Source organism: Phascolarctos cinereus, unplaced genomic scaffold (genome assembly GCF_003287225.1).
Source record: "Phascolarctos cinereus isolate Bilbo 61053 unplaced genomic scaffold, phaCin_HiC Scaffold_9;HRSCAF=440, whole genome shotgun sequence".
NCBI lineage: Eukaryota > Metazoa > Chordata > Mammalia > Diprotodontia > Phascolarctidae > Phascolarctos > Phascolarctos cinereus.
Genome location: NW_027556402.1, coordinates 47,868,530 through 47,892,821, shown reverse-complemented (window position 1 = coordinate 47,892,821; position 24,292 = coordinate 47,868,530). Strand labels below are relative to the sequence as shown.

At 38.1% G+C, this 24,292-nt stretch overlaps 1 protein-coding gene across 3 annotated transcripts in view; it reads right to left on the bottom strand.

Annotated features, from left to right (window-relative positions):
* The window catches only part of CYP2U1 (cytochrome P450 family 2 subfamily U member 1), a 58,038-nt gene that overhangs the window by 8,931 nt on the left and 24,815 nt on the right, over positions 1-24,292 (bottom strand). The window contains exons 2-6 of one of the 3 annotated variants that reach the window (XR_013484075.1): positions 23,284-23,919; positions 22,120-22,281; positions 16,802-16,969; positions 13,332-13,894; positions 9,091-9,221 (exon numbers count right to left, since the gene is read on the bottom strand). Coding sequence is in view for 2 of the 3 variants with exons in the window: in XM_078148562.1 (XP_078004688.1) it covers positions 13,716-13,894; positions 16,802-16,969; positions 22,120-22,281; positions 23,284-23,919 (1,145 nt within the window). In the remaining variant the exon portion in view is untranslated. The other 2 variants (XM_078148562.1, XM_021001353.2) reach the window with 2 other exon arrangements.

Sequence of the window (24,292 nt, the reverse complement as noted above, 5' to 3'; positions counted from 1 at the left end):
TTCTTAGCTCAGTTAAGAAGGCAGATGAAATTCAGTTTTACGCTGATAGTGACAATCCAAAGTGTAATACCTGGACAGTCTACCAGCTCCATGCCAGGAAATTGAATCATTTATATTTGAAATGCCTTAGGAAGATTCTGAAGATCACCCATCAAGATAAGACAGCAGACACTAAAGTCCTTTCTTGAACTAAACTGCAAAGCTTTCAAAATCTACTGCAAAGGGGCAGCTAGGTGGTGCAGTGGATACAGCACTGGCCCTGAAGTCAGGAGGACCTGAGTTCAAATCTGGCCTCAGACCAAACAGTTGACACTTACTAGCTGTGTGACCCTGGGTGAGTCACTTAACCCCAATTGCCTTAAAAAAAAATCTGCAAAGAGCACAACTCTGATGGGCTGGCCATGTTACGTGTTCAAAGGCCAAACATACACTTGCCAAAAAGACTATTTTATGGAGAACTCACACAAGGCAAGAGCCCATAAGAAGAAGCTATACAAGGTCACTGTCAAGGTCTCTCTGAAGAATTTTGGAATTTTCTGCATGACATGGGAAACACTGGCACAGGACCACTCAGCATTCATGACGTGTCCTCATAAAAGAAGGTGGTGTGCCCTGTGAGCAAAGCAGAATTGAAGTAGCTCAAAAGAAATGCAAGATGTGTAGATTTAAAGAATCCACCCCAAATGTTCTCATGGACTATTTGTGCCTGACCTGGGGTACACTATTCTCAGCTCATATTAGTCTGCTCAGCTACAGTTGGACACACTGTAACTTGACTCTAACATCTTGGCAAAGATACTAAAGTGGTTTGCCATTTCCTTCTCCAGCTCATTGGACAGATGAGAAAACTAAGGCAAGCAGGGTTCAGTGACTTGCCCAGGGCCACACAGCTAGTAAGTGTCTGAGACCAGATTTGAACTCATGAAGATGAGTCTTGCTGACTCCAGGCTTTGTACTTTATTCACTGCACCACCTAGCTGCTCCTTATGCTATAGAATCAACTGTTTTTTGCAATCAGCAAATAATGTGGTAGAATCATATTTTCTCTTCACATGTCAGTCAGTTGTATTAATTATGAAAATGTAATATGATGTAAAAAATCGTTGGTAAAAACTTGCCTATTTCTTTCTGTTTTCATGAAAGAATACCCACAAAATGTGTGATCATACTCAGAAGATGTTATAGGAATGAGAAAGTATGTATTGGGTCTGGAAATTGCCAACCCAATTATTGTCCTTTTTAACGGTTTTTTTTAAAGTGATTACTGTGATCCTTCATATTCTTTTAATTTATTTTTTTTTTAATTTTAGGCAATTGGGGTTAAGTGACTTGCCCACGGTCACACAGCTCGTAAGTGTCAAGTGTTTGGTCTGAGGTCACATTTGAACTCAGGTCCTCCTGACTTCAGGGCCAGTGCTCTATCCACTGTGCCACCTAGCTGCCCAATCCTTCATATTCTTTTAGAATCTTCCCCTCTTTGAGTTATCATGAAACTTGACCCTGATTTCCTTTAAAATTGTATTCCATCCAGCATGGATTTCTTTGGCATATATTTGGTCAAGTACAAATGCTCTGTCCAATCTCAGCTTCTTAAATAAATACAACTCAACACTTATTAAATGTCTATTGTGCGTAAGGCTAGGTACTGAGGATACTAAAATGAAAAAAAAATCATGATAATTTTCCTCTCCTCCCCAATTCTATAATCCCTTGGGGGTGGGGAGTATAGCCCGCCACAAGTATAATACAACATAGAGTGTGATAAGGGCAGAGGAGTAACCCAGATACAGCGCTTTAGGAATCTTAGGTGTTACCTATGCTTTAGGGAGTAGAAAGAAGATGGTGACCCAGTGATAGAGACTGAAAATAAGTGAGAAGAACCCGGAGGAAGCTAAGATAGGAAAGATTATAGAGAAAGAGAATCAACAACATGTAAGTGTAGTAGAAAGGTTAAGCAAGGTGGAGCTTAAGAAAGGGCCTTTGAATTTAACAACCTAGAGGTCACTTTTATACAAACATAAGCCCTCTCTCAGTAGGTAAGTGGTTAAAGGCTATGAGCAGAGTTCTGTAACAACTGCAAACTATTAAGAATGGAATGAAAAATACTCCCAATCACTAATAAGAGAAATGTAAGCCAAAACAATTCTGAATCCCCACAGAAAAGTGGCAAAGAAGACAAAAGGCTGGAGGAGATTTAAGGAAAAAAAATAACAACAACCCAATATATTTATGCATTATTGGTCCAAACATTCTAGAAGGAAATTTGGAAATGATGAAAATATTCATATCTTTGACCGAGAGATTCCACTGTTAGACATATACTTCAAGGAGGTCAGTGACAGAAATACAAGCCACAAATATACAAAAATATTCACAGCAGCACTTTCTGTAGTAACAAAGAAGTAGAAATAAAATGTGGTGCTGATACCTAAATGAGAAAGAGTCAAAATAGAGAAAGAAAATTAAAGACCAATTTCCCTAATGAATATAGATGCAAAAATTTTAAATAAAATATTAGCAAAAAGATTACAACAACTTATCTTGAGGATAATACACTATGACCAGGTAGGATTTATACCAGGAATGCAGGACTGGTTCAATGTTAGGAAAACTATCAGCATAATTGACCATATATCAACAACAAAACTAACAGAAATCATATGATTATCTCAATAGATGCAGAAAAAAATTTGACAAATTACAACACCTATTCCTATTAAAAACACTAGAGAACATAGGAATAAGTGGAGTCTTCCTTAAAATAATAGATAGTATCTATCAAAAACCATCAGCAAGCATTATATGCAATGGGGATAAGCTAGAAGCATTTCCAGTAAGATTGGGGATAAGGATGTCCATCGTCACCACTATTATTGAATATTGTGCTAGACACGTTAGCTGGAGCAATTAGAGAAGAATAAGAAATTGAAGGAATTAGAATAGGCAAACACAGCTATCACTCTTTGCAGATGATATTATGGTATACTTAGAGAATCAAGCAAAAAATTGCTTGAAAGAATAAGCAAATTTAGCAAAGTTGCAGGATATAAAATGAACCCACACAAATCGTTGGCATTTCTCTATGTTACTAACAAAGCCCAGCAGTAAGAGATAGAAAAATTCCATTTAAAATTACTATAGACATTGTAAAATATTTGGGAGTCTACCTGCCAAAACAAAATCAGGAACTATATGAACACAATTACGAAACATTTTACACACAAATAAATCCAGATTTAAATAATTGGAAAAATATCAGTTGCTCCTGGGTAGGCTGAGCTAATAAAAATAAGAATTCTACCTAAATTAATTTACTTATTCAGCACCATACCAACCAAACTACCAAAAATTATTTTATAGAGCTAGAAAAAACAATGACAGAATTCATCTGGAAGAGCAAAAAGTCCAGAATACCAAAGGAACTAATGAAAAGAAATGTAAGGGAAGTGGGCCTAGCTATACCAGATCTTAAATTGTATTATAAAGCAGCAATCATCAAAACTACTTGGTAATGGCTAAGAAATAAGAGTGGTGGATCAGTGGAATAGGTTAGGTATGCAAGACACAACAGTCAATGCCTATAGTAATCTGCTATTTGATAAATCTGAAGACTCCAGCGTCTAGGATAAGACATCACTATTTAGCAAAAACTGCTGGAAAAATTGGAAAAATGTATGGCAGAAACTGGGCATAGACCAACATCTTACACCCATTACCAAGATAAAGTCAAAATGAGTACATGATAGGGGCAACTAGGTAGCGCAGTGGATAGAGCTCTGTCCTTGAAGTCAGGAGGACATGAGTTCAAATCCAGTCTCAGACACATGACACTTACTAGCTGTGTGACCCTGGGCAAGTCACTTAACCCCAATTGCCTCACCGAAAAAAAAAGGCAAAAAAAATGGGTACATGATTTAGATATAAAGACTGATACTACAAGCAAACTTGAAGAGCAAGGAATAGGTTACCTTTAAGATCTATGGAGAAGAGAAGAATTTATGACCAAACAAGAGATAGAGAACATTATGAAATGCAAAATGGATAATTTTGATTAAATTAAATTGAAATTTTTTTAACTTTTTAGGCAACTGGGGTTAAGTGACTTGCCCAGGGTCACACAGCTAGTGTTTGTCAAGTGTTTGGTCTGAGGCTGGATTTGAACTCAGGTCCTCCTGATTTCAGGGCCAGTGTTCTATCCACTGCACCACCTAGTTGTCCCAATTGAAAAGTTTTTGCACAAACAGAGCCAATACAGCCAAGATTAGGAGGGAAGCAGAAAACTAGGAAGGAATTTTATAGCCAGTGGCTCTATTAAGGGCCTCTTTTCTAAAATGTATAAATAACTGAGTCAAATTTATAAGAGTACAAGTCATTCCTCAATTGATAAATGGTCACAGGATATGAACAGGCAGTTTTCAGAGGAAGAAACCAAAGCTATCTATAGTCATAGGAAAAACTGTTCTAAATCACTATTGATTAAAGAAATGCAGTTCGAAATGACTCTGAGGCACCACATCACACCGACGAGATTGGCTACCATGACAAAACAGCACAATGATAAATGTTGGAGAAGATGTGGGAAAATTGAAACAGTAATGCATTGCTGATGGAGTTGTGAACTGATCCAACCATTTTGGAGAGCAGTTTGGAACTATGCCCAAAGGGCTATAAAATTGTGCATACTCTTTGACCCAGCAATACCACTTCTATGTCTGTATCCCAAAGAGGTCATAAAAATGGGAAGAGGACCACATATCCAAACATATTTATAGCAGCTCTTTTTGTGGTGGCAAAGGATTGGAAATTGAGGGGATGCCCATCCATTGGGGAGTGGCTGAACAAGTTGTGGTATATGAATGTAATGGAATACTATTGTTCTATAAGAAATGATGAGCAAGCAGACTTCAAAAAAATATGGACTTACATGAACTGATGCAGAATGAAATGAGCAGAACAAGGAGAACATTATACATAGTAACAGCCACATTATGGGATGACTGACTTTGATAGACTTGGCTCTTCACAGCAATGCAAGAATCTAAGACATTCCCAAAAGACTCATGATAGAAATTGTTATCCACACCCAGAGAAAGACATATGGAGTCTGCATGCAGATGGAAGCATACTATTTGCTCTTCTTTTCCTTTGTTGTTTTGTTTTATTGCTTCATTCTCGTGGTCCATCCAATAAGTTCTAATTGTTCTTTACATCATGACTATGGGAAAATATGCTTACTATGAATGTATAAGTAGAACCTCTATCAGATTGTATACCATCTTTGGGGGGGGAGAAGTAGGAGGGGGAGAATGTTTAAAACTCAAAATCTTATGGAAGTGAATGTTGAAAACTAAAAATTAATTAATTATTAAAACAAAGAGATCTCTAGTAACTTTGCAAAGGGCAGTTTCAGTTAAATGAAGTTGAAAGCAAGATTGCAAAGAGTTAACTATGAGATTAAGAAGAAAGGAGGTCAAGGCATGGCTTATCTAGGATGTATTGCTGCTCCTGTTAGGCAGGAAGTAATAAAATTTCAGAGCCTTTCAGCCCTCAGAACAATGAAAAAACTTAAGAGAAGAAAAAAAGAGAGAAAGTAGGGATGGGGTGGAGGGAGTGTACTTCGAGCCCTAAGTCGGAGAGATAGAAAACACACACACACACACACACACACACACACACACACACACACACACACACACACACACACACACACACATCCCTTCCTAGATCAAGCAGCAGAGGCCACAACAGACGCAGGAAAAAAAATTTTAAAAAACCAGCCCTGTCTGTACTCTTAACTATATTTGTTTTTCAAATTGTACATAACATAAATGACATTGTTACCGCCTCATTTTCCCATGGTAGGGATGGTAGTAGAATCCTTCTTTGTTCCAGTATTTTCTTCCTAGCCTTTCTCTATGTAGAGATTAGGTCTGTGATTTAATTCATATGAGAAGCTCTCAGATGAAGAAATTCCCTTTTCCAGTGCATGTCAACACCCTCTCTGAAACTCATACAGGCAAACCTCATTTTGTACACTTTGTTTCACAGATGTTTCTTTGTGGTAACCCTATGTGGAACATAGTCTATCAGCGCCATTTTTCAAACAGTACATACACACATTGTGCCTCTTTGTCACATTTCGGTAATTCTCACACTATTTCAAATATTTTCATTGTTATTATATCTCTCATTGTGACCTGCGATCTTTGTTGCTACTACGTATTGTGAAATGCTTTGAGGAGCAGCAAACAAAGCCCATGTAAGATGATGGACTTAATCATAAATGTTATGTTCTGACTTCCCCACCAATTGGCTGTTCCGAACCTCTCTCTCTCTCCTCTGGCCTCCCTATTCCCTAAGTCACAATATTGAAATTAGGACACTTAATAACCCTATAATGGCCTCTTTGTTGTCTCATTTTAAGAAATTGCCACAGCCAGCCCAACCTTCAGCAACCACCACCCTGATCAGTCAGCAGCCATCAACATTGAGGCAAGACCTTCCACCACAAAAAGATTATGAGTCATTGAAGGCTCAGATGATGGTTAGTATTTTTTAAGCAATAAAGTATTTTTAAATTAAGGTATGCATATTGTTTTTGGACATGATACTATTGCATACTTACTAGACTACAATATAGGGTAAATGTAACTTTTATATGCACCAGGAAACCAAAAAAACCATATGACTTACTTTATCACAATATTCAATTTATTGCAGTGGTCTTAAACTGAACCCACAATATCTCCAAGGTCTCCTCCTGTAGTCTTAGAGTTCCCTAGAGCAGTGGTTCTAAATTTTTTGGTCTCAGGACCCCTTTATACTCTTTAAAAAATTACTGGCCCCTCTCCCAAGAGCTTTTCTTTCTATGATTTATATCTATCGATATTTATTATATTAGAAATCAAACTGTCATAGTATTTTTATGAAAATAGTTTTGACCTGGGGGCTTGGGGAGTCACAGGGGTCCACAGGCCATAATTTGAGAAGTGACATGTATAGGGCCACACAGTCTGTATTTATCAGAGGTAAGACTTGAACTCAGGTCTTCCTGGCTCCAAGGCCATCTCTCTATCCACTTGCCATTCAGCTGTGTTATAGAGTAATTATCAATTCATCTAAAATATTTTCTTGAATTGGAAATTGAAGGGATGCCTGTAAATTGGGGAATGGCTAAGCAAGTTGTGCTGTATGATGTAATGGAATCTGTTGTGCTATAAGAAATGATGAGCAGGCAGATTTCAGAAAAACCTGGAAAGACTTACATGAACTGATGCAAAGTGAAGTGTGCAGAACCACAAGAACGTTGTATGCAGTAACAGCAACATTGTGTTATGATCAACTATGGATGACTTAATTCTTCTCAACAATACAATGATCCAAAACAATTCCAAAGAACTCATGATGGAAAATGCTATCCACATCCAGAGAAAAAAATGATGGAGTCTGAATGAAGGTTGAAGCATTTACCACTTTACCTTTCTTTATCTTTTTCATGGTTTTCCCCTTTTAGTCTGTTTCTTCTTTCACAACATGACTAATACGGAAATACGTTTTACATTATTGCACATATATAACCTATATAAAATTCTTACCTTTTTAGGGATGGGGGAAGGGAGGGAGGGAGAAAATTTGGAACTCAAAAAAAAAAGAATGGTAAAAATTATCTTTACATGCAATTGGAAAAAAGTAAAATACTATTAAAAATTAAAATATCTTCTTACTAACTAAGGGATATACCATGCCTATGTCAGTCAGGAAGAGACTGTCACTTTCAAGGGAGAGAAAGGAATAGCCCTGTCAGATTTCATAAAGCTCTTTTCCCAGTTCTTCTCAGAGCTCCTCCTAGGGAGGGATTCAGTTTTTCAGATGTGCTACCCAGTCATTACTGAGGCTTTAATAGGTATTTTTAAAATTTTTTTAGGTTAGACATATACAATCATGGTAAGTATATTTCCACATTAGTCATGTTGTGAAAGAAGAATCAAGAACAAAAGGGAAAAACCACAAGAAAGAAAAAACAAAAAACAAAAACAAAGTGAAAATAGTATGCTTTGGTCTGCATTCAAACTCCCTAGTTCTTTCTCTGAATGTATAGCATTTTCTATCACGAGTCTTTTGGAATGTCTTGGATCATTGCATTGCTGAGAAGAGCTACATCTGTCATAGCTGATCATTGCACAGTATTGCTGTTACTGTGTATAGTGTTCTCCTGGTTCTGCTCACTTCACTCAGTATCAGTTCATGTAATTATTTCCAGGTTTTTCTGAAATACACGAGCTTATCATTTCTTCTGGAACAATAGTATTCCATTACATTCATATACCACAACTTGTTCAGCCATTCCCCAATTGATGGGCATCCCCTCAATTTCCAATTCTTGGCTACCACGAAAAGAGCTACTACAAATATTTTTGTACACGTGGGTCCTTTTCTTTAATATGTATTTTATAAGCCACTATAGGCAGCTAGTATAGTGCCAGACCTACAGTCAGGAAGACCTGAATTCAAATCCTGCCTCAAATACTTGCTAGTTATGTGACCCTGGGGAAATCACTTAACTACCATCTGCCTCATTCTCCTCATCTGCAAAATGGGAATAGTAATAGCACATTTGAGGATCAAATGAAATATTTGTAAAGCACTTAACAAACCTTAAAGTTTTAGTAGCAGTAGGAGTAGTAGGAATGCTGACATTTTTCAGCCTTATCTCATAATATTAATATATATTAATATAATGTATAATATATTAATATAATATTATGAGATAATATTAATATATAAATTATCTCATAATTTCCTCCATATACTTGCTGATCCAGCCACACAGGACCCCACTGTGGTCCTTCAAAACACTTGTGCTCCCCACTTCCTGTGCCTTTGTCAATTCTATGCCTGGAATCTTCTCCCTCCTTCTCTTGGCCTGTTGAATTCCCAGCCCTAGTCTAAGGCCCATCCCAAATGCCACTTCCTCCATGATTCCTTCCCTATCTCCTTTAGTTGGTAGAGACTTTCTCAGGCCTCACAGAGGACTTTATTTTCCATCTTTATGAACACACTTATCATGTAACATTCCATACTCACCATTACCTGTGCTTATGCCTTGTCCTTCCACTAGATTATAAAGCTCTATGAAGGCAGGGACCAGTTTTCAGGGAAGTTTTCTCTCTCCCCTTGGGACCCTCAAAGGATAGTGTTCTGCGCACAGGGCCCTTTAATAACTGAATAGATGAAAAAATAATGACAAAGCAAAAAAGTGTAGTTTATTTTAGAATTCAAAAACCACAAAATGCTTCCTTTTGACAAAGATAATGCAAAAAAATATGGTTTACAAATTCTTTAAGTAAGTTCTTACACAAATAAGTTTTTTAAGTGATTTAGTTTGAGAAATTAAGCTTTTAACAAAAATTTCACCTCTGTACTATTTGGCAAAGTCATACAAAGCAGAATATAATAGACCAAAAAGTCTTTGGTTAGTAATAAAGAAAACTCATGTATAAATTAAGTAAGGAAATTAAAAACACACAGAAATATCAACATGGGGCAATACTCAGATAGACTTTTCAAAGTGCAATCTAATCCACACAATTTATTTCTCCTAAGATCTGGAGGATAACTTCCCTACCTCACTGTCTCTTTTTGTCCAGACTGCAGATTGCCCTGTCAGTCAGCTCTCAAAGAGGCTTACCAGTGTACATTGGGAGCTTTTTTATAGCTCAGTCACTGGACCAGCAATATGTGTGAGAGAAGGGACCCAGGGTTTCCTGATTCCTTAGGGGCTCTTTATCCACTATGCCACGCAACCTCAAAAGTCTTTTATCATAAAAAATTTTCAGTTTTAAACAAAAGATTCAAATCTGAATTATCCTATGTGGCCAATATCTTTAACTAATAGAAGAAAGAAGGGTAGCTAAGCCAAAAACCAATTATACTCCGGTCTGGAATGCATTACTTCCATCCCCCCTCAATAAATTTGTTTTCCTATCAACATTTTTATTAAGCGGGCATTTCTTTCCATTTTATAAAGCAGGAATCAATTAACAGTAAGAGAAGGCAGTATAGTATGTGTGCTGGATGATGGGAATGACTAGATAAACTCAGCTGGCATTAAAAGATAACGGAAAACCCAATTGTGAATAAGAGGAATCTAAGTATTTGACTCCAAGGAGGTAGGGCTTTGGAGCCTGTCTTACTGCTGTCCAGTTTCAATGTACTGAAGCCTTGATCATTCAGGGCTTCTTCTGTCTTTGTATATCTCAGGACAGCCAATGCATTTTTGCCTTTTTCTTCATAGTTCCCAAAGAGTAACAATAGCTGAGAACTCCCTGTCTCCCAGAAGGAAAGTAAAGAATCCTGTTTCTCTGCTGGGAAGACAGAATATGCTAGGTGCATAGGGGACATGGTTTGATCCCTCTGGAGGTTAAAATCCTATGCCTTATTTGTTTACTTAACCTCCTGAGGTGTGTTTTGCAACTCTCTAATGACCTTACCTTGCAACATCGTGTAATAGTTCCCTCTGTTTGTGTCTTATGCTGCTACTAGGCTGTAATCTCCATGAGGGCAGAGATCCCATCTTAGCTGAAGCTCACTTTATTTACAATGCATGGCATATGATGCACAACAGAATCCAGTATGCAAGTTAAATACAAAGACAGCTCTAAGCAATTCAAATCAATTACATCCATTCAGAGTTACAGCATTTTCAAACAATACAAAGGTTAGGGTTTCCTTTAAGTAAAGTTAGAAACCCCAATGTCACATGCCCCAAGTAGGACCCTTGCCCTCTCTAGGCTTAATATATTCCCCATTTGTACTACTCTAGTATCATGCGTAGAATAAAAGCTTCAGAAAGATTTTGAATGCATGAATATAAAATATGGATCTGTAGAAGTATAAACTATTTTTATTTCAAATCTATTGGTTCATTAATTAATTGATTAATTAACTAATCAGCACTAGGCCTACATCAGCGCTTACCATCTTATTTTACTGCTGCACTCTAAAGACTGTAAGACCTTCCTTTCCATCTGACTTATAGCTGAAAGCTTCCGTACTGGTTGTCTCTTTCATTAGCACATGAGCTTCTCAGTTCTCTTTGTGGTGGCAAAGAATTGGAAATTGGTGAATGGCTGAATAAGTTGTGGTATATGACCATGATGGAATACTGTTGTGCTATAAGAAATGACGAGAAGGATGCTCTCAGAAAAACCTGAAAAGACTTACATAAACTGATGCAAAGTGAAATGAGCGGAACCAGGAGATCATGGTACACAGTAACAGCAATAATGTATGATGATCAACTGTGAATGACTTAGCTATTCTCTGCAATACAATGATCTATTTCCAAAGGATTTATGATGAAAAAATGCTATCCACCTTCAGAAAGAGAACTGATGAAGTCTGAATACAGATTGAAGCATACTTTTTTACTTTCTTTTTTTTCTTGTTGTTGTTATTAGGGTTTATTTTGGCCTGTGTTTTCTTTCACAACAGAGCTAATATAGAAATATGTTTTACATGACCGCACATATATATTCGACATCAAATTGTTTACCTTCTCAAGGAGGGGGAAGGAGAGGAAAGGAAAGAATTTGGAACTCAAAATTAAAAAAAAAGAATGTTAAAAATTGTTTGTACATGTAATTGGAAAAAATAAAATAGAAAAACAAATTTAAAAAAAGGAAGTGAACGCCTTGAGAGCAGGGGCTGTCTTGTTTCTCTATATGTCTCTTAGCGCTTAGCACAATGTTTTGTGCATACTAAGTGCTTAATACTTAATCTTTCATTTATTCATATTTGTAATGGAAAAGGGAAAAAAATACTCATTCTCTTTTAGTGAAGTATACAGTATTGTCCAAAAGCTTTTTGACTCTAAGCATATTGCCTACCACCTGGGCTGGTAGACTGGAATAAAAGAGTAGCTTTTCCCAAATAGTTGCATTAAAAGAAAAAAAAATGGCCATTTTGCTCAGTTTTACAAAGAATGTTAAATACAGGCTAGTCCATCTAGCTCAAAAGTTCTTAATCTTTTGGTGTGATGGACCCCTTTGGTAGCCTGGTGAAACCTACAGACCCCTTCTCAGAAAAAATAATTTTAAGTACCTAAAACAAAATATATAGGCTTACAAAGGTTAGAGAAAATAAAGATGTAGTTTTTTCCCATCTAACTTCATAGACCCTGGATTAAGAATCCTTGATGCAGGTTCTTTTAAAACATGACTTTTAAAAAAAAAAACCAGTTGCCAGATTCCATGCAGGTAAGATGGGCACGCTTTTGTTGCTGTTGTTGTTGGGGTTTTTTTGGCCTATGAAGGTATTCTTTTTTTTTTTTTTTTGCCTTTTGGTGAGGCATTTGGGGTTAAGTGATTTGCCCAAGGTCACACAGCTAGTGTCATGTGTCTGAGGCTAGATTTGAACTCAGGTCCTCCTGACTCCAAGGCTAGAGATCTATCCACTGTGCCACCTAGCTGCCCCTATGAAGGTATTCTAAGGAAAGGGTCGAGTGCATTGGAAAAGAGTGAAATAGAAAAGGCAAATGGTACGAGTACGGTGAGATCTGAAACCAGAACCATTCCCTGGTGAATCTTTATTCTCTTCTGGTCGATACCAAGAGGATAGCCAACTCAAACACTGCAGCCAGTAAGTGTGCAAGAAGCAAAGTTATGTCATCATCACAAGCAAAACCCAGAAAGGAAGGAATTCTGCGACATAAACACAGCTTGTTTCTTTAGCCATGCCCATCACTCATGCATGCACTGAATATTCAGAGGTAGTTAACATAGATTTAAACTATGGCTTTAAGGTAGATTATAAAAATTAAATCTTTAATTTTTCTCCTCAACATGGATATGTATGCTTCCCCAATGCCCATGAAAAAAAAGAAAAAGTTAAAAAAAAAAAGCTAAGTCTAAGATCTAACCCAACATAGTTCCAAGTTTTCAAGTCCCGACTGAAATTACTTCCACACTCCAAAGCAGCAGTTTTTAAAGTGTGATCTGAGGACACTTTCAGGGCATTTATGAGGTCAAAACTATTTTCATAAATAATACTAAGATGTTTTAATTTCTAATATGGTAAATACCGATATAAACAAAAGCTCTTTGGGTATTCCTCAGTCATTTTTTAAGAGTGTAAAAGGGGTCCTAAGACCAAAAAGTTTGAGAACTGCTGTTTTAAAGTATTCAAGTTTGGATAAAGCTTCCCTATTTTGTCACCTGGCTTAACCAACCAATAGTCCAATCAGTCCATCTCCTACTCTCACTCTCAGGAAGCTCACTGTGCTTTCCTAAAAGTTCATTTCAACAAGAACAACAAATTCTTAATATGCATACCTTAGAAATTGTTATGGGGAAACGGAGGCACAAGGAGATGAGAGAATTGACTTATTAGTCTTGAACAGGATTAAAATCTGTTTTCTGTTTCCCAGTTCAGAACCTTGGCCATTATTTACTTAAGTAAATTTACAAATACAAATGACTGGACTGATGAGGTCACAGCATGCTTGGGGTATTTCTGTTAGGATTCAGGTGTTCTCTGTGAGAGGCAGGTTTCCACTCTTGCCTTTTCCCTTTTCCATTTTCGCCTAACGTGGACCTGGAATCAGAAATTTTTAAGTCTCAGAATGGTTGCTTGTAACTGTAGAAGGAAGAGCCAGCATTCCAGAAGAAGGTAATTTTTTCAATTGATTTTCTGTTCCACCATCTCTTCTTGGGTCTTCATCTTTTAGAAACAATCACATTAAATGGATGTGGTGACAAAGTCAAGCCAAATCTTCCAGTCATGACGGGCTTCTTGGAGTCCTTAGGTAAAGTAAAGGTGAAGGTCTGCATAAGGCTTACAAACATCAGGAATAATTCCATTTTTGCCAATTGCTCTCCCATACATACACGCTTTCCTAAAGAGAAGATTGAAAACAAATGAGTAAAATCACTCTCCTCTAATAGGATCAATCTGATTGACATGAAATTCTTTTTTTTTTTTGAGGAGGGTCATGGAGATTGGGTCTCTCCATCTCACCCAGGCTACCAGGGTCTCAGCAGCTCATGAGGCTGAGCCCAATACTGATCACCTTGGGAGCTTTAACTGTTCTGGTTTTCTGATCTGGGCTGCTTTGTGCTCATTAGCAGCCTGGTCCTGGAGGATCACCATATTAGTGCTAGACTTAGTGCAGCAAAATCCAACAGGCTTTAACCTTCCTGTAGTTTAGAACTCCTGAAGCCAAGGTCAGCCTCCCCAGCAGCAGGCATTACATGCATGCCCTCCCACCCCACATGGAACTAGGTGGAATTCTGCTCATTTTTGGGTACAGATACAGGCAGAGCTCTGTAGTAGAAACATATACAAGGATATCTCTATCTATGACTGTGTCTATATCTATATCTACATCTACATATCTATATCTCTCCATATCGACATCTATATTTGAATCTATATCATATCTATGTGGACTTTTTATTTTTTAAAAATATTTCCTAATTATGTTTAATTACATATTCCCTATTATATCCATTAGTGGATAAAAGCCCACTTTTGTTGTTTTCAGTCACGTCCAACTCTTCATGACCCCATTTGGGGTTTTCTTGGCAGAGATACTGGAGTAGTTTGTCGTTTTCTTCTCCAAAAGTCCACTAGATATGGATTTAATATAGATATCTATGGCTGTGGATATAGACCTGGACCTGTGATTTCTATAGTTCAGGGAACTCACTGATGAGGAAGCTCTACCAATGTAGCTCAGTACCTTCTAGGCCACTTAAAATTTTGGAGAGCTGGGGCAACTAGGTGGCACAGTAGATAGAGCACCAGCCCTGAAGTCAGGAGGACCTGAGTTCAAATGCAGCCTCACACCAAACGCTTGAAACTTACTAGCTGTATAATCCTGGGCAAGTCACTGTACCCCAATTACCTAAAAAAAAATTGGAAGAGCTGCTTAGAGCAGTGGATCCCTGTGGAAGCATAGTGATTTAGAAAACCACGAATTAAGAATATCTATGTTGTCTTTTTGTTTATTTGGTAAACATTTTCCAATTACATTTTAATCTGGTTCCCAAGGTACTTGGAATGTTGGTCTAGTAGCATGTTTGACACTTCTGACTTAGAACATGGAGAGACTAGGATATGCCCTGAGTCACATAGTTAGTATGCATGAAAAATTTGATTTCAAGGTCAGCTTCCTATCTACTATGACATGCTGTCTCTATGCAACTGTGTATTAATAAAGATAATATTGCAGGGGAATGCCTTTACCTCTTAAGAGGCTGCTTCATCTGCCACAATATTTGGTGACTCAATTATCTGTGGTAATCATATGGGTGGGCAGAGTTGAGAAAAATTACTGGATTGACAATCAGTGTTAGGTGACACAGAGCTAGGTGGTGCAGTAAATAGAGTTCCGGGCCTGGAGTCAGGAAGACCTGAATTCAAAACATCTACTAGCTGTGTGACCCTGGGCAAGTCACTTAACCCCATTTGCCTCAGTTTCCTTATCTGTAAAATGAGCTAGAGAAGGAAATGGTGACCCACTTTAGCATCTTTGCCAAGAAAACCCCAAATGGGGTCATGAAGAGTAGGACACAACTGAAAACAACTGAACAGAGCTCCCGAGTTTAAATTTTCCTGCCATGTTGACATCTGAGCAATTGACTTAATCTTTCTGGTAGCCATCAGTTCCCTCACCTATAAAATGAGGCGGGGGCAAGGCTGATTGATCTCTTAGCTTCCTTCCAGACCTAAACCCAACGATCCCATTTGGTATGATTTATCTCTACTGCCCAGCTGGATTTTAGGGGAGCATCAGAAAAACTAGGCCAGAAATAAGCAAGGATTACGCATGAAAAGAAATGTGAGTATGAGAGAGCCGATGTCACAAAATCAACCTGGAGTGAGAAATGGTTTCAAGGGTGTATTTGCTCTGTAGAATTTAGGGTGATGATCCCCAGAATGTGACACAAAATCAAAGCAGGGTCAGAGAACAAAACTCAGCATCAGTGATCATCTTTGTAGAATGCTCAGCACAATACCTGACATACAGTAGAAGCTTAATAAATGCTGGTTCTTTTTGCCTTCCCTCCCACTATATCAGGCCACCTCTATTGTGTTTCCCATATTATTTTTTTCTGTTTTGGGACCAGATATGTGATTTTATTGGGGTACAGCAGAGATGTGGAACAAGGAGCCTGGAGTACTACCCTAAACAGGTTAAAATGTAATTGGGAAATAGTCAACAAAATTAATTTAAAAAATATGATAAGACATAGATAATCATACTTTGTGGTTTTCTAAGTCAATATGCAGATGGCAGGGATCCTTCAATAAGGCTTAGTGACCAACATTTCGGTTGGACACTATTGGTGAATGACCTTGAGGAAATTCCTTTGACCAGGGCAGAAGGTTAGCACTGCTCTGTAATGAATGGTGTTAAGAGGGTCACCTGGGGCACTGAGAAGTTTCAGTGACTTGCCCAGGGTCACACAACTGGTATGTGTTAGAGGCAGGACTTAAACCCAGTTCTTCCTGACACTGAGGCTAGCTTTTTATCCACTCCCTACACTTCCATAAATTTTTATTAGGGAGAATAAAGGCAAGAACATTTTGAAAGCATTGTTTGTACGTGTGAAGCAATTGGGGTTAAGTGACTTGCCCATAGTCACACAGCTAGTAAGTGTTATGTGTCTGAGGCTGGATTTGAACTCAGGTCCTCCTGATTCCAGAGCCAGTGCTCTATCCACTGTGCCACCTAACTGTCCCCCCACCACCACCAACTCTCTTTAGAATAAAGCCAATTTTCCATGGTAGAACTTACCAATCCCAAAAGGAATAAAGTATTCCTTTTTGATAAGTTTTCCTTCTTTATCAAGAAATCGCTCAGGACAGAAGTTTTCAGGTTGCTCCCATATGGTAGGGTCTCTGTGTACTGACCACAGGTTGGCTACAATCAGAGTGCCCTTAGGGATGGTGTACCCTTGGAGAACTGAAAAACACAAACACACACACACACACACACACACAACACACACACACACACACACACACACACACACACACACACCCCATGCCATGGTCAGCTCATCAGTCCTTAAACATCTCCAAATTTCTAAGCATAATCTACTTAGTTTCTTAAACTGGTTCTATTTTCCAAAATTAGGCTCATCAATTCCAGTGAAATTTAAGAAAAATGCAAGAGCTATGCTTGCTTATGTAAGGCATTACAAATAAATAACCTTTTCCCTAGGTATATACATTAGGTAAAAGAAAAATCCGGGGAAATGAGAATTAAATAGTGTCTCAGAGGTACCACCTCACACCTTTCAGAAATGACAGATGTTAGAGGGGATATGGGAAAATTGAGACACTAATGAAATAGCAGTGGAGTTGTCAGCTGATCTATTTCTGGAAAACAATTTGTAGCTATGCCCATAGGGCTATAAAACTGTGCCTATAAAACTGGCTATACTGTCAATACCACTTTAGGTCGGTGCCCCAAAGGGAACAGAGAAAAAAGAAAAGGACCTATATGTACAAAAATATTTATAACATCTTTTTGTAGTGGCAAAGAATTTGGAAATAAAGGAAATACCCATCAATTGGAGAATGACTAAACAAGTTGTGGTATATAACTGTGATGGAACATTTTTGTGCTGTAAACAGTGAGGAAGAGGATGATTTCAGAAAAGCCTGGGAAGACTTATATACAAAGTGAAGTGAGCAGAACTAGAACAACACTGTATACAGCAATATTGTAACTATGATGAACTGTGAAAGACTTACCTACTTTGATACAGTGATCCATGACAATTCCAAAGTACTCATGATGAAAAATGCTATCCACCTCCAGAGACATAACTGAAGAACTCTGAGTGCAAACTGAAGTAAAATTTTCTCCCTTTTAAAAATTTTTTCTTACTCTTTTTGTGAAAGGGTAAATATGGAAATATGTTTTGCATCATCTCACATTTGATATCATATTCTTGCCTTTTCAGTAGGTGGTGAAGCAGTTGGAGGGAGGGAGGAATTCAAGTTTTTTTAAAAGAATTCTTAAAGGGGCAGCTAGGTGGCGCAGTGGATAGAGGACCGGCCCAGAAGTCAGGAGGACCTGACTTCAAATTCGGCCTCAAACTAAACACTTGACTTGTACTAGCTGTGTGAGCCTGGGCAAGTCACTTAACCACAATTGCCTAAAACAAAAAAAAAAAAAAACAAACAAGCAAAAGAATGCTTAAAATAAATAAAGAGGATGCTTAAAATAAATAACTTTCGAGAAATCGATAAATAGTGCCTCAGAGTTACTACAGCCCCTAACATAGACTCTGGGAATGATTTACTCATCCAGTAACATTCATATATTTAAAACAACAACTATGTTTAGACAGCATTTTAAGGTTTGCAAGATGCTTTACAAATATCTCATTTTATCCTCACAATGACCCTAGGAGGGTAGGAGGCAAATGTTATTATTATCTCTATTTTACAGAGTAGGAAACTGAGGCTGAGAGAGGTTAATTGATTTGTCCAGGGTCACACAGCTAGTAAGTATCTGAGGCTACATTTGAACTTCAGTCTTCTTGATCCCAGGTCCACTGACCTATCCACTGTGCCACTTAGCTAGCTGTCACTCAAACAATTTTCTAAACTAGAGCAGCTCAGTATTGGAGTGGGAAAGCCTCAAAATCATACAATGACAGATTTAGAACTAGAAAGGACCACAGAGTTGTTTTAGTCCAACCTCTTCATTTTACGGATAAGGACCAACACCATAGAGGGTAAATGACTTACCCAAGGTCACATGGTGGGTAAGTGGAAGGGGTAATATTTGAACCTAGTCCCCTTGACTCCAGATTTAGCCCTCCTCTCATTGTGTTAGGTATTGAGGTTCCCTGTCACTGGAGCAATTCATTAGTCAGTCAATGGTCACCTTTTAAGTGCTGACTATATACTGGGAACTGTGCTAAGTGCTGGGTATACATAGAAAGGCAAAAAAAAAAAAGGGTCCTGCCCTCAGGAAGCTTTCATTCCAATAGTGGGGACAAGATAACTGTAAAGGAGAAGATTCTAGCCATTCAGGGAGCTGAGAAAAGCCTACTGCAGAAAGTGGCATTTGATATGAATTTGAATATTTATTAGGAATGATGTAAGGGGAATTTATATATTCTGTGAAAACTTGGATAAGATGACTATTAAGGCCCCTTAGGTACTTAAGATTCAATAATAGGCTAAAGCTGTGTTTACTAGAAATTAAAATAATATATAAAGGGGGGTTCCATATTCTAACTATGAAAATGTGTTCTAAATTTGAAGCCTGAACTAGGGTGGCTGGACTAGGTCCCCTGTTGTGAAATTTTTCCAGAAATGCAAAACTCAAGGGTCATAGATAGGGCCATAAATCTAGAACGAGCTAGATGCTACAGTACATAAAGGGTTGGACTTGGAATCAGGAAATCCTGATTTCAAATATGGCCTCAGACACTCACTGTGTTAGTAGGCAAATCACTGAACCTCTGTCTGCTTTGATTTCCTCCTTTGTAAATGAGGATAATAATAGTATCTGCCTCATAGGGTTGAAGTGAGGAAAAAATAAGATAATATTTATAAACTACTTTGTAAATCACAAAGTGAGATATAAATATTAGTTTTTATTATTATTAGAGGCAGAAAAGACTTTTTATTATTATAATAATTATATTACACATTATTATAAATATTATTATTAGAGCTGGTAGGGACCTTAGAAGTCAATTAATCCAGACCCCCTCATTTATTTTATTTATTTTTATTTAGTTTATTTTTAATTTATGGAATAAAACAAGCATTTCCATAACATAGAATAATAAAAAAGATGACTACACATGAAACTGCAAATCTATTATGTACAATTTGCTATTCCTTTTAAATAATAAATTTATAACATAAATTTCTTTTCTTTTTCCTTCATTCCCCTACTCTAGAGATGACTTCCATTAGACAGAAACATTCGTCTGTGTGTATACGTATATATGTATGTGTGTTACAAACACCTGAAAGTCTTTCAGTTTGTCAAATATCCACTTGTTTTTCATTCAGGATTACACTCAACTTTGCTGGGTAAGCTGTGTTTGGTCACAGCCCCAGCTCTTTCCTGCCTGTATCTCTGCCATATTTAAATGTTTTTTTTTTTCTTGTTGCTTGCAGTATTTTCCCCTTAACCTGGGAGTTTTGAAACTTGGCTATGACATTCATGTAAGTTTTCTTCTTGGGATCTCTTTCAGGTGGTGAACAGTAGATTTTTCTCTATTTCTGCTTTACTTTCTTGTTCTAGAACTTCAGGGCAATTTTCCCCAGTCATTTCTTGTAATATTGTATCCAGATTTTTTTTTTTTGATCGTAACTTTCAGGTAGTCCAACAATTGTCTCCCCTCAATCTGTTCTCTGGATCTATTGTTTTTCTAATGGGATATTTCACATTCTCTTCTAGTTTTTCTAGTTTTATTATTTCTTGGTGTCTTATAATGTCATTCAATTCCTCTTGCCCAATTCTAGTTTTCAAGGAGTTATTTTCTTCCTTAAGATTTTAGACCTCTTTTTCCAATTGCTTAACTTTCTTGAATTGCTTTTATGTTTTTTCTTAATTTTTCCTCAGTCTCTCTTATTTGATTTGTGAATTCCTTTTTAAGTTCTTCCCCAGAACTGTTTTTGGGCTTGTGACCATTTGATGTTATTCTTTGGGTAGGAGTGACTTTTTTTTTTACCTCATTATCTTCCTCTGAATATGAGCCCAGATCTTCTTTTACACCATAGTAGCTGTCTATGGTTAGGTTCTTTTCTCTCTGCTTACTTATTTTTTTTTATTTTATTTTATTTTTATTTTATTTTATTTTATTTTATTTTATTTTATTTTATTTTTTAGCAGCTTATTATCATAATCAAGTTTTAATCTGGAGTTGTAAGTAATGTTGCCCGAGGTCTCAGGTCCTCAGTATTGTTATTTTCTGAATTCTGGCCAGGGGCTCAACTTCAGAGATTCCTCTCCTTCCCTAAGCCACAGTTAGGGCCCCCAGCAATGCTGTTCCAAAAATATTCCGGCTTCCTGCTGTAATGCACTCAACTGGTGTGTGCTCACTCCTCTTCACTCACAGCTTCAACCTGGGGTCATATCTGGTCAGCAGAGCTATGCCTGGTGTCTGGAAACAGGGGAGGTCCTTCAATCTTCCCCCACTCAGAATTAGATGAAAGTTTTGAGGTAAAATTTCTTTAGGTGAAATTTCTTGAGATTTTATCTGCTTCCTGAAGGAAGGGCCTGCTGTTTATTGATTCAGTGGAGTTGGCCTGAACTTGTCTACTCAGGTCAAAGCTCAGCAGCTTAGCCCCAGGTGTCCTTTTTTAGGTCCTTTCAAGTTTTACCCCTTTATTTTTGCTGCTTCACTTTGTTGTCTGGCAGTGTTCTGTCTGTTTGTGGAGGAAATTTGGAGAGCCTGGAAGTTTCTGAGCTGCTGTGCTATCTTCCCAGATGTACTACTCCCCCTCATTTTACAGATGAAGATATCAAGTCCCTGAGATGTTAAGTGACCAGGCCTTCTAACTCCAAATCCAGCCCGTTTCCCGCATACCACTAAAATCTCTAATTCCACCTTTAAAATCCCTACCTTCCACCTCCCACTTTCTAAGATTTGCAGGCCTTAAAGAGCTATGTAAATACTAACTATTATTATTTCTGTTGTTACCATCTCCACTCGTACCATTCATTATTGTTATCTCCTTTTGCCTCACCTGTGCCATAGTTTGGCAGTGAACAGGAGAGAGAGGAGGTAGGGCACCCTGATTCCTGACATAGCTGTGCCTGCTCAAACAGGCCCCTGTTACTATAGCTGGGCTCTGAAAGGAAGTTTTCAGAAGGCAGTAGTTTTCATGGAAATCCTCCAAACAGTTTTAGACTCATGAATTCTGGGATGTCTGGAGAACTATTTAATAATGAGTGATATAGGTCAAAATGGGCATATTAAACATACCTAAATGTTATGTGACATATTATTGGTACCTTTTACAATCACCCCCATGATTTGAACCATCCACGGTGGAAGAAGAAATCGTCCTCAAAATAATGTTAAAAACATACCCATCAACAAACCAACCCATCATTCGTGGACTTACTGGTTTTTTCTGAAGTCATGTGAGGAATGCCAAAAGGAACTACCACAGACATCCTTTGCACCTCCATGATGGTGGCTTCTGTGTAGGGCATGTCGGCCTTGTCGGTGAGGGATGGAGCTCTGTCAGGACCAATGACCTTTTCAATTTCTTTGTGGACTTTTTCTGTATGAAAAAGGAAAAGAAAGATGAGTAGAGACGGAGGCGACTCAAGATGGAGAACAGTCTCATTGGTGTTATATGAAGCTAAGCAGGAAGGAAAGAAGGAAACGAGTATCTACTAAATGCCTACTATGTGCCCGGTACTATGCTAAAGTCTTTGTAAATATTATCTTGTTTGATCCTCACAACAACCCTGGGAGGTAAGTGCTATTTTTATCCCAATTTTGCAGTTGAGGAAACTGAGGCAGATAGAGGCTAAGTGACTGGCTTGAGATCACACAGCTAGTAAGTATTTGAGGCCAGATCTGAACTCAGGTCTTCCTAACTTTAGGGCCAATTTTCTATCCTTGCCACGTAGCTGCAGAGTCCTTATCCAAATTCAACAAACATTTATTAAGTGCCTTCTATGTACAGAGCTCTCCAATGACATCCCTACTCTAATGCCTCATGGTGTCATGAAGATGGTTCTGGGCTGTCAAATGCAATGCCAGCAGTATAAGTCCTGGCAGATGCTACCACGCTGAAAAGACTGAATACTATCCCAGTGATGGACTGATGGAACAGCCTAAATTTAGGAAGGCTAAACACCACATTGGCTACGGGATTAAAGTTGTTAGCTACAGAAACCCTCCACGATCATCTCTTAAGCTGTAGAAAAGCTGAGATCTACATAGAGGGAGGGGATACTTTGCACAAAAATTTGGATAAAAGTATAAATGGCCTGCTGATCTAATTTACAGAGGATACAAAGCTGAATAGGAGAAAGAACACATTGAGTAAGAGTCAGGATTCAAAATGATCTTGTTAGGCTGTTACATTGAGCCAAATCTAATGTAATGAATTTTATTAGAAATTTATGAATGTAAAGTCTTACACTTGGGCTCACTAGTGAGGTGGGTGGCATGTAGTAAATGCCTTTATATTTCCCTGCTGTTTTTTTTCCATTTTTGTTCTTTGATTGATCCCAAGTGAAGAACCCAGATAACACAAGCAGCCATTAATTACCTTGCACCTCAGGGTTCAACGACATGTACAAAAGACACCATAGTAATGAGTTGGTTGTAGTATCAGTGCCCGCAATGAAGAGATCTCCAATGATATAAAATAAGTAGTCCTCATTGAAGCTGCTGTTGCTGTTATTCTTCATCTCCTCTTCCATATGGAGAAGGTACATATCTATGAAGTCCTGGGGATTTTCCACATCCAAGGTCTCCTGATGTTCTCTGATGATTCCTTTCAGGAAAATAGTTAAATCTTTTTCAATCTGTCTTAATTCTTTGAAGACCCCAAAGGGGAGGTAATACAGCCAAGAGCATATGTTGATTAGAAGAATCTGGTTGTTTATGCTGATCTCCAGCCCTCTCGACATGAGGTTAAGCATCTTCTTAAAGTCACCGTTGTTATATTCAAAGCGCTGGCCAAAGCACATGGAACAGATGATGTTGGAGATGGCGTTGCTAATAATGGGGAAAGGATTGAAGGGGTTTCCTCCATGTTTCTGCATTTCCTCCTTCACATACTTAAACTCCTCGATGATCTTGGGTTCTAGGCTGAGCTTCCCCAGACCAAAATGGCGAAGGGTTGAATGGGAGAACTTTCTTTGTTGTCTCCAGATTGGACCATAATGTGCAAACACAATGCCTGGGAAACAAAGCAAAGAAAAAGGAATACAATTACATAGGGCCTGGCTGAACCTGACGTCCTATTGGAGGCAGTGTGAGCCAGGGGAAAACATATTAGCTCTGGTGTCAGAACTTTGAACACAGGTTCAGATTCTATCTCTGATGCTTATTATCTCTGTGAGCTGGGACAAGTCCCTCAACCTTCCTGTAAAATGAGGGGCTTCTGAACTCCTTTCCAAGTCTATTATACTATTTGTACCTCATCACTTTCTTCGTTGGAAGCTCTCCCACCTCCATGGAGCACTGAACTGTATTAAGGCCTGGGAAGGAGGTAAAAGGGAGGTCTAAGAGTAGAAGGCGCAGCCTCTGCACTCAGGGAATTTCTAATCTCA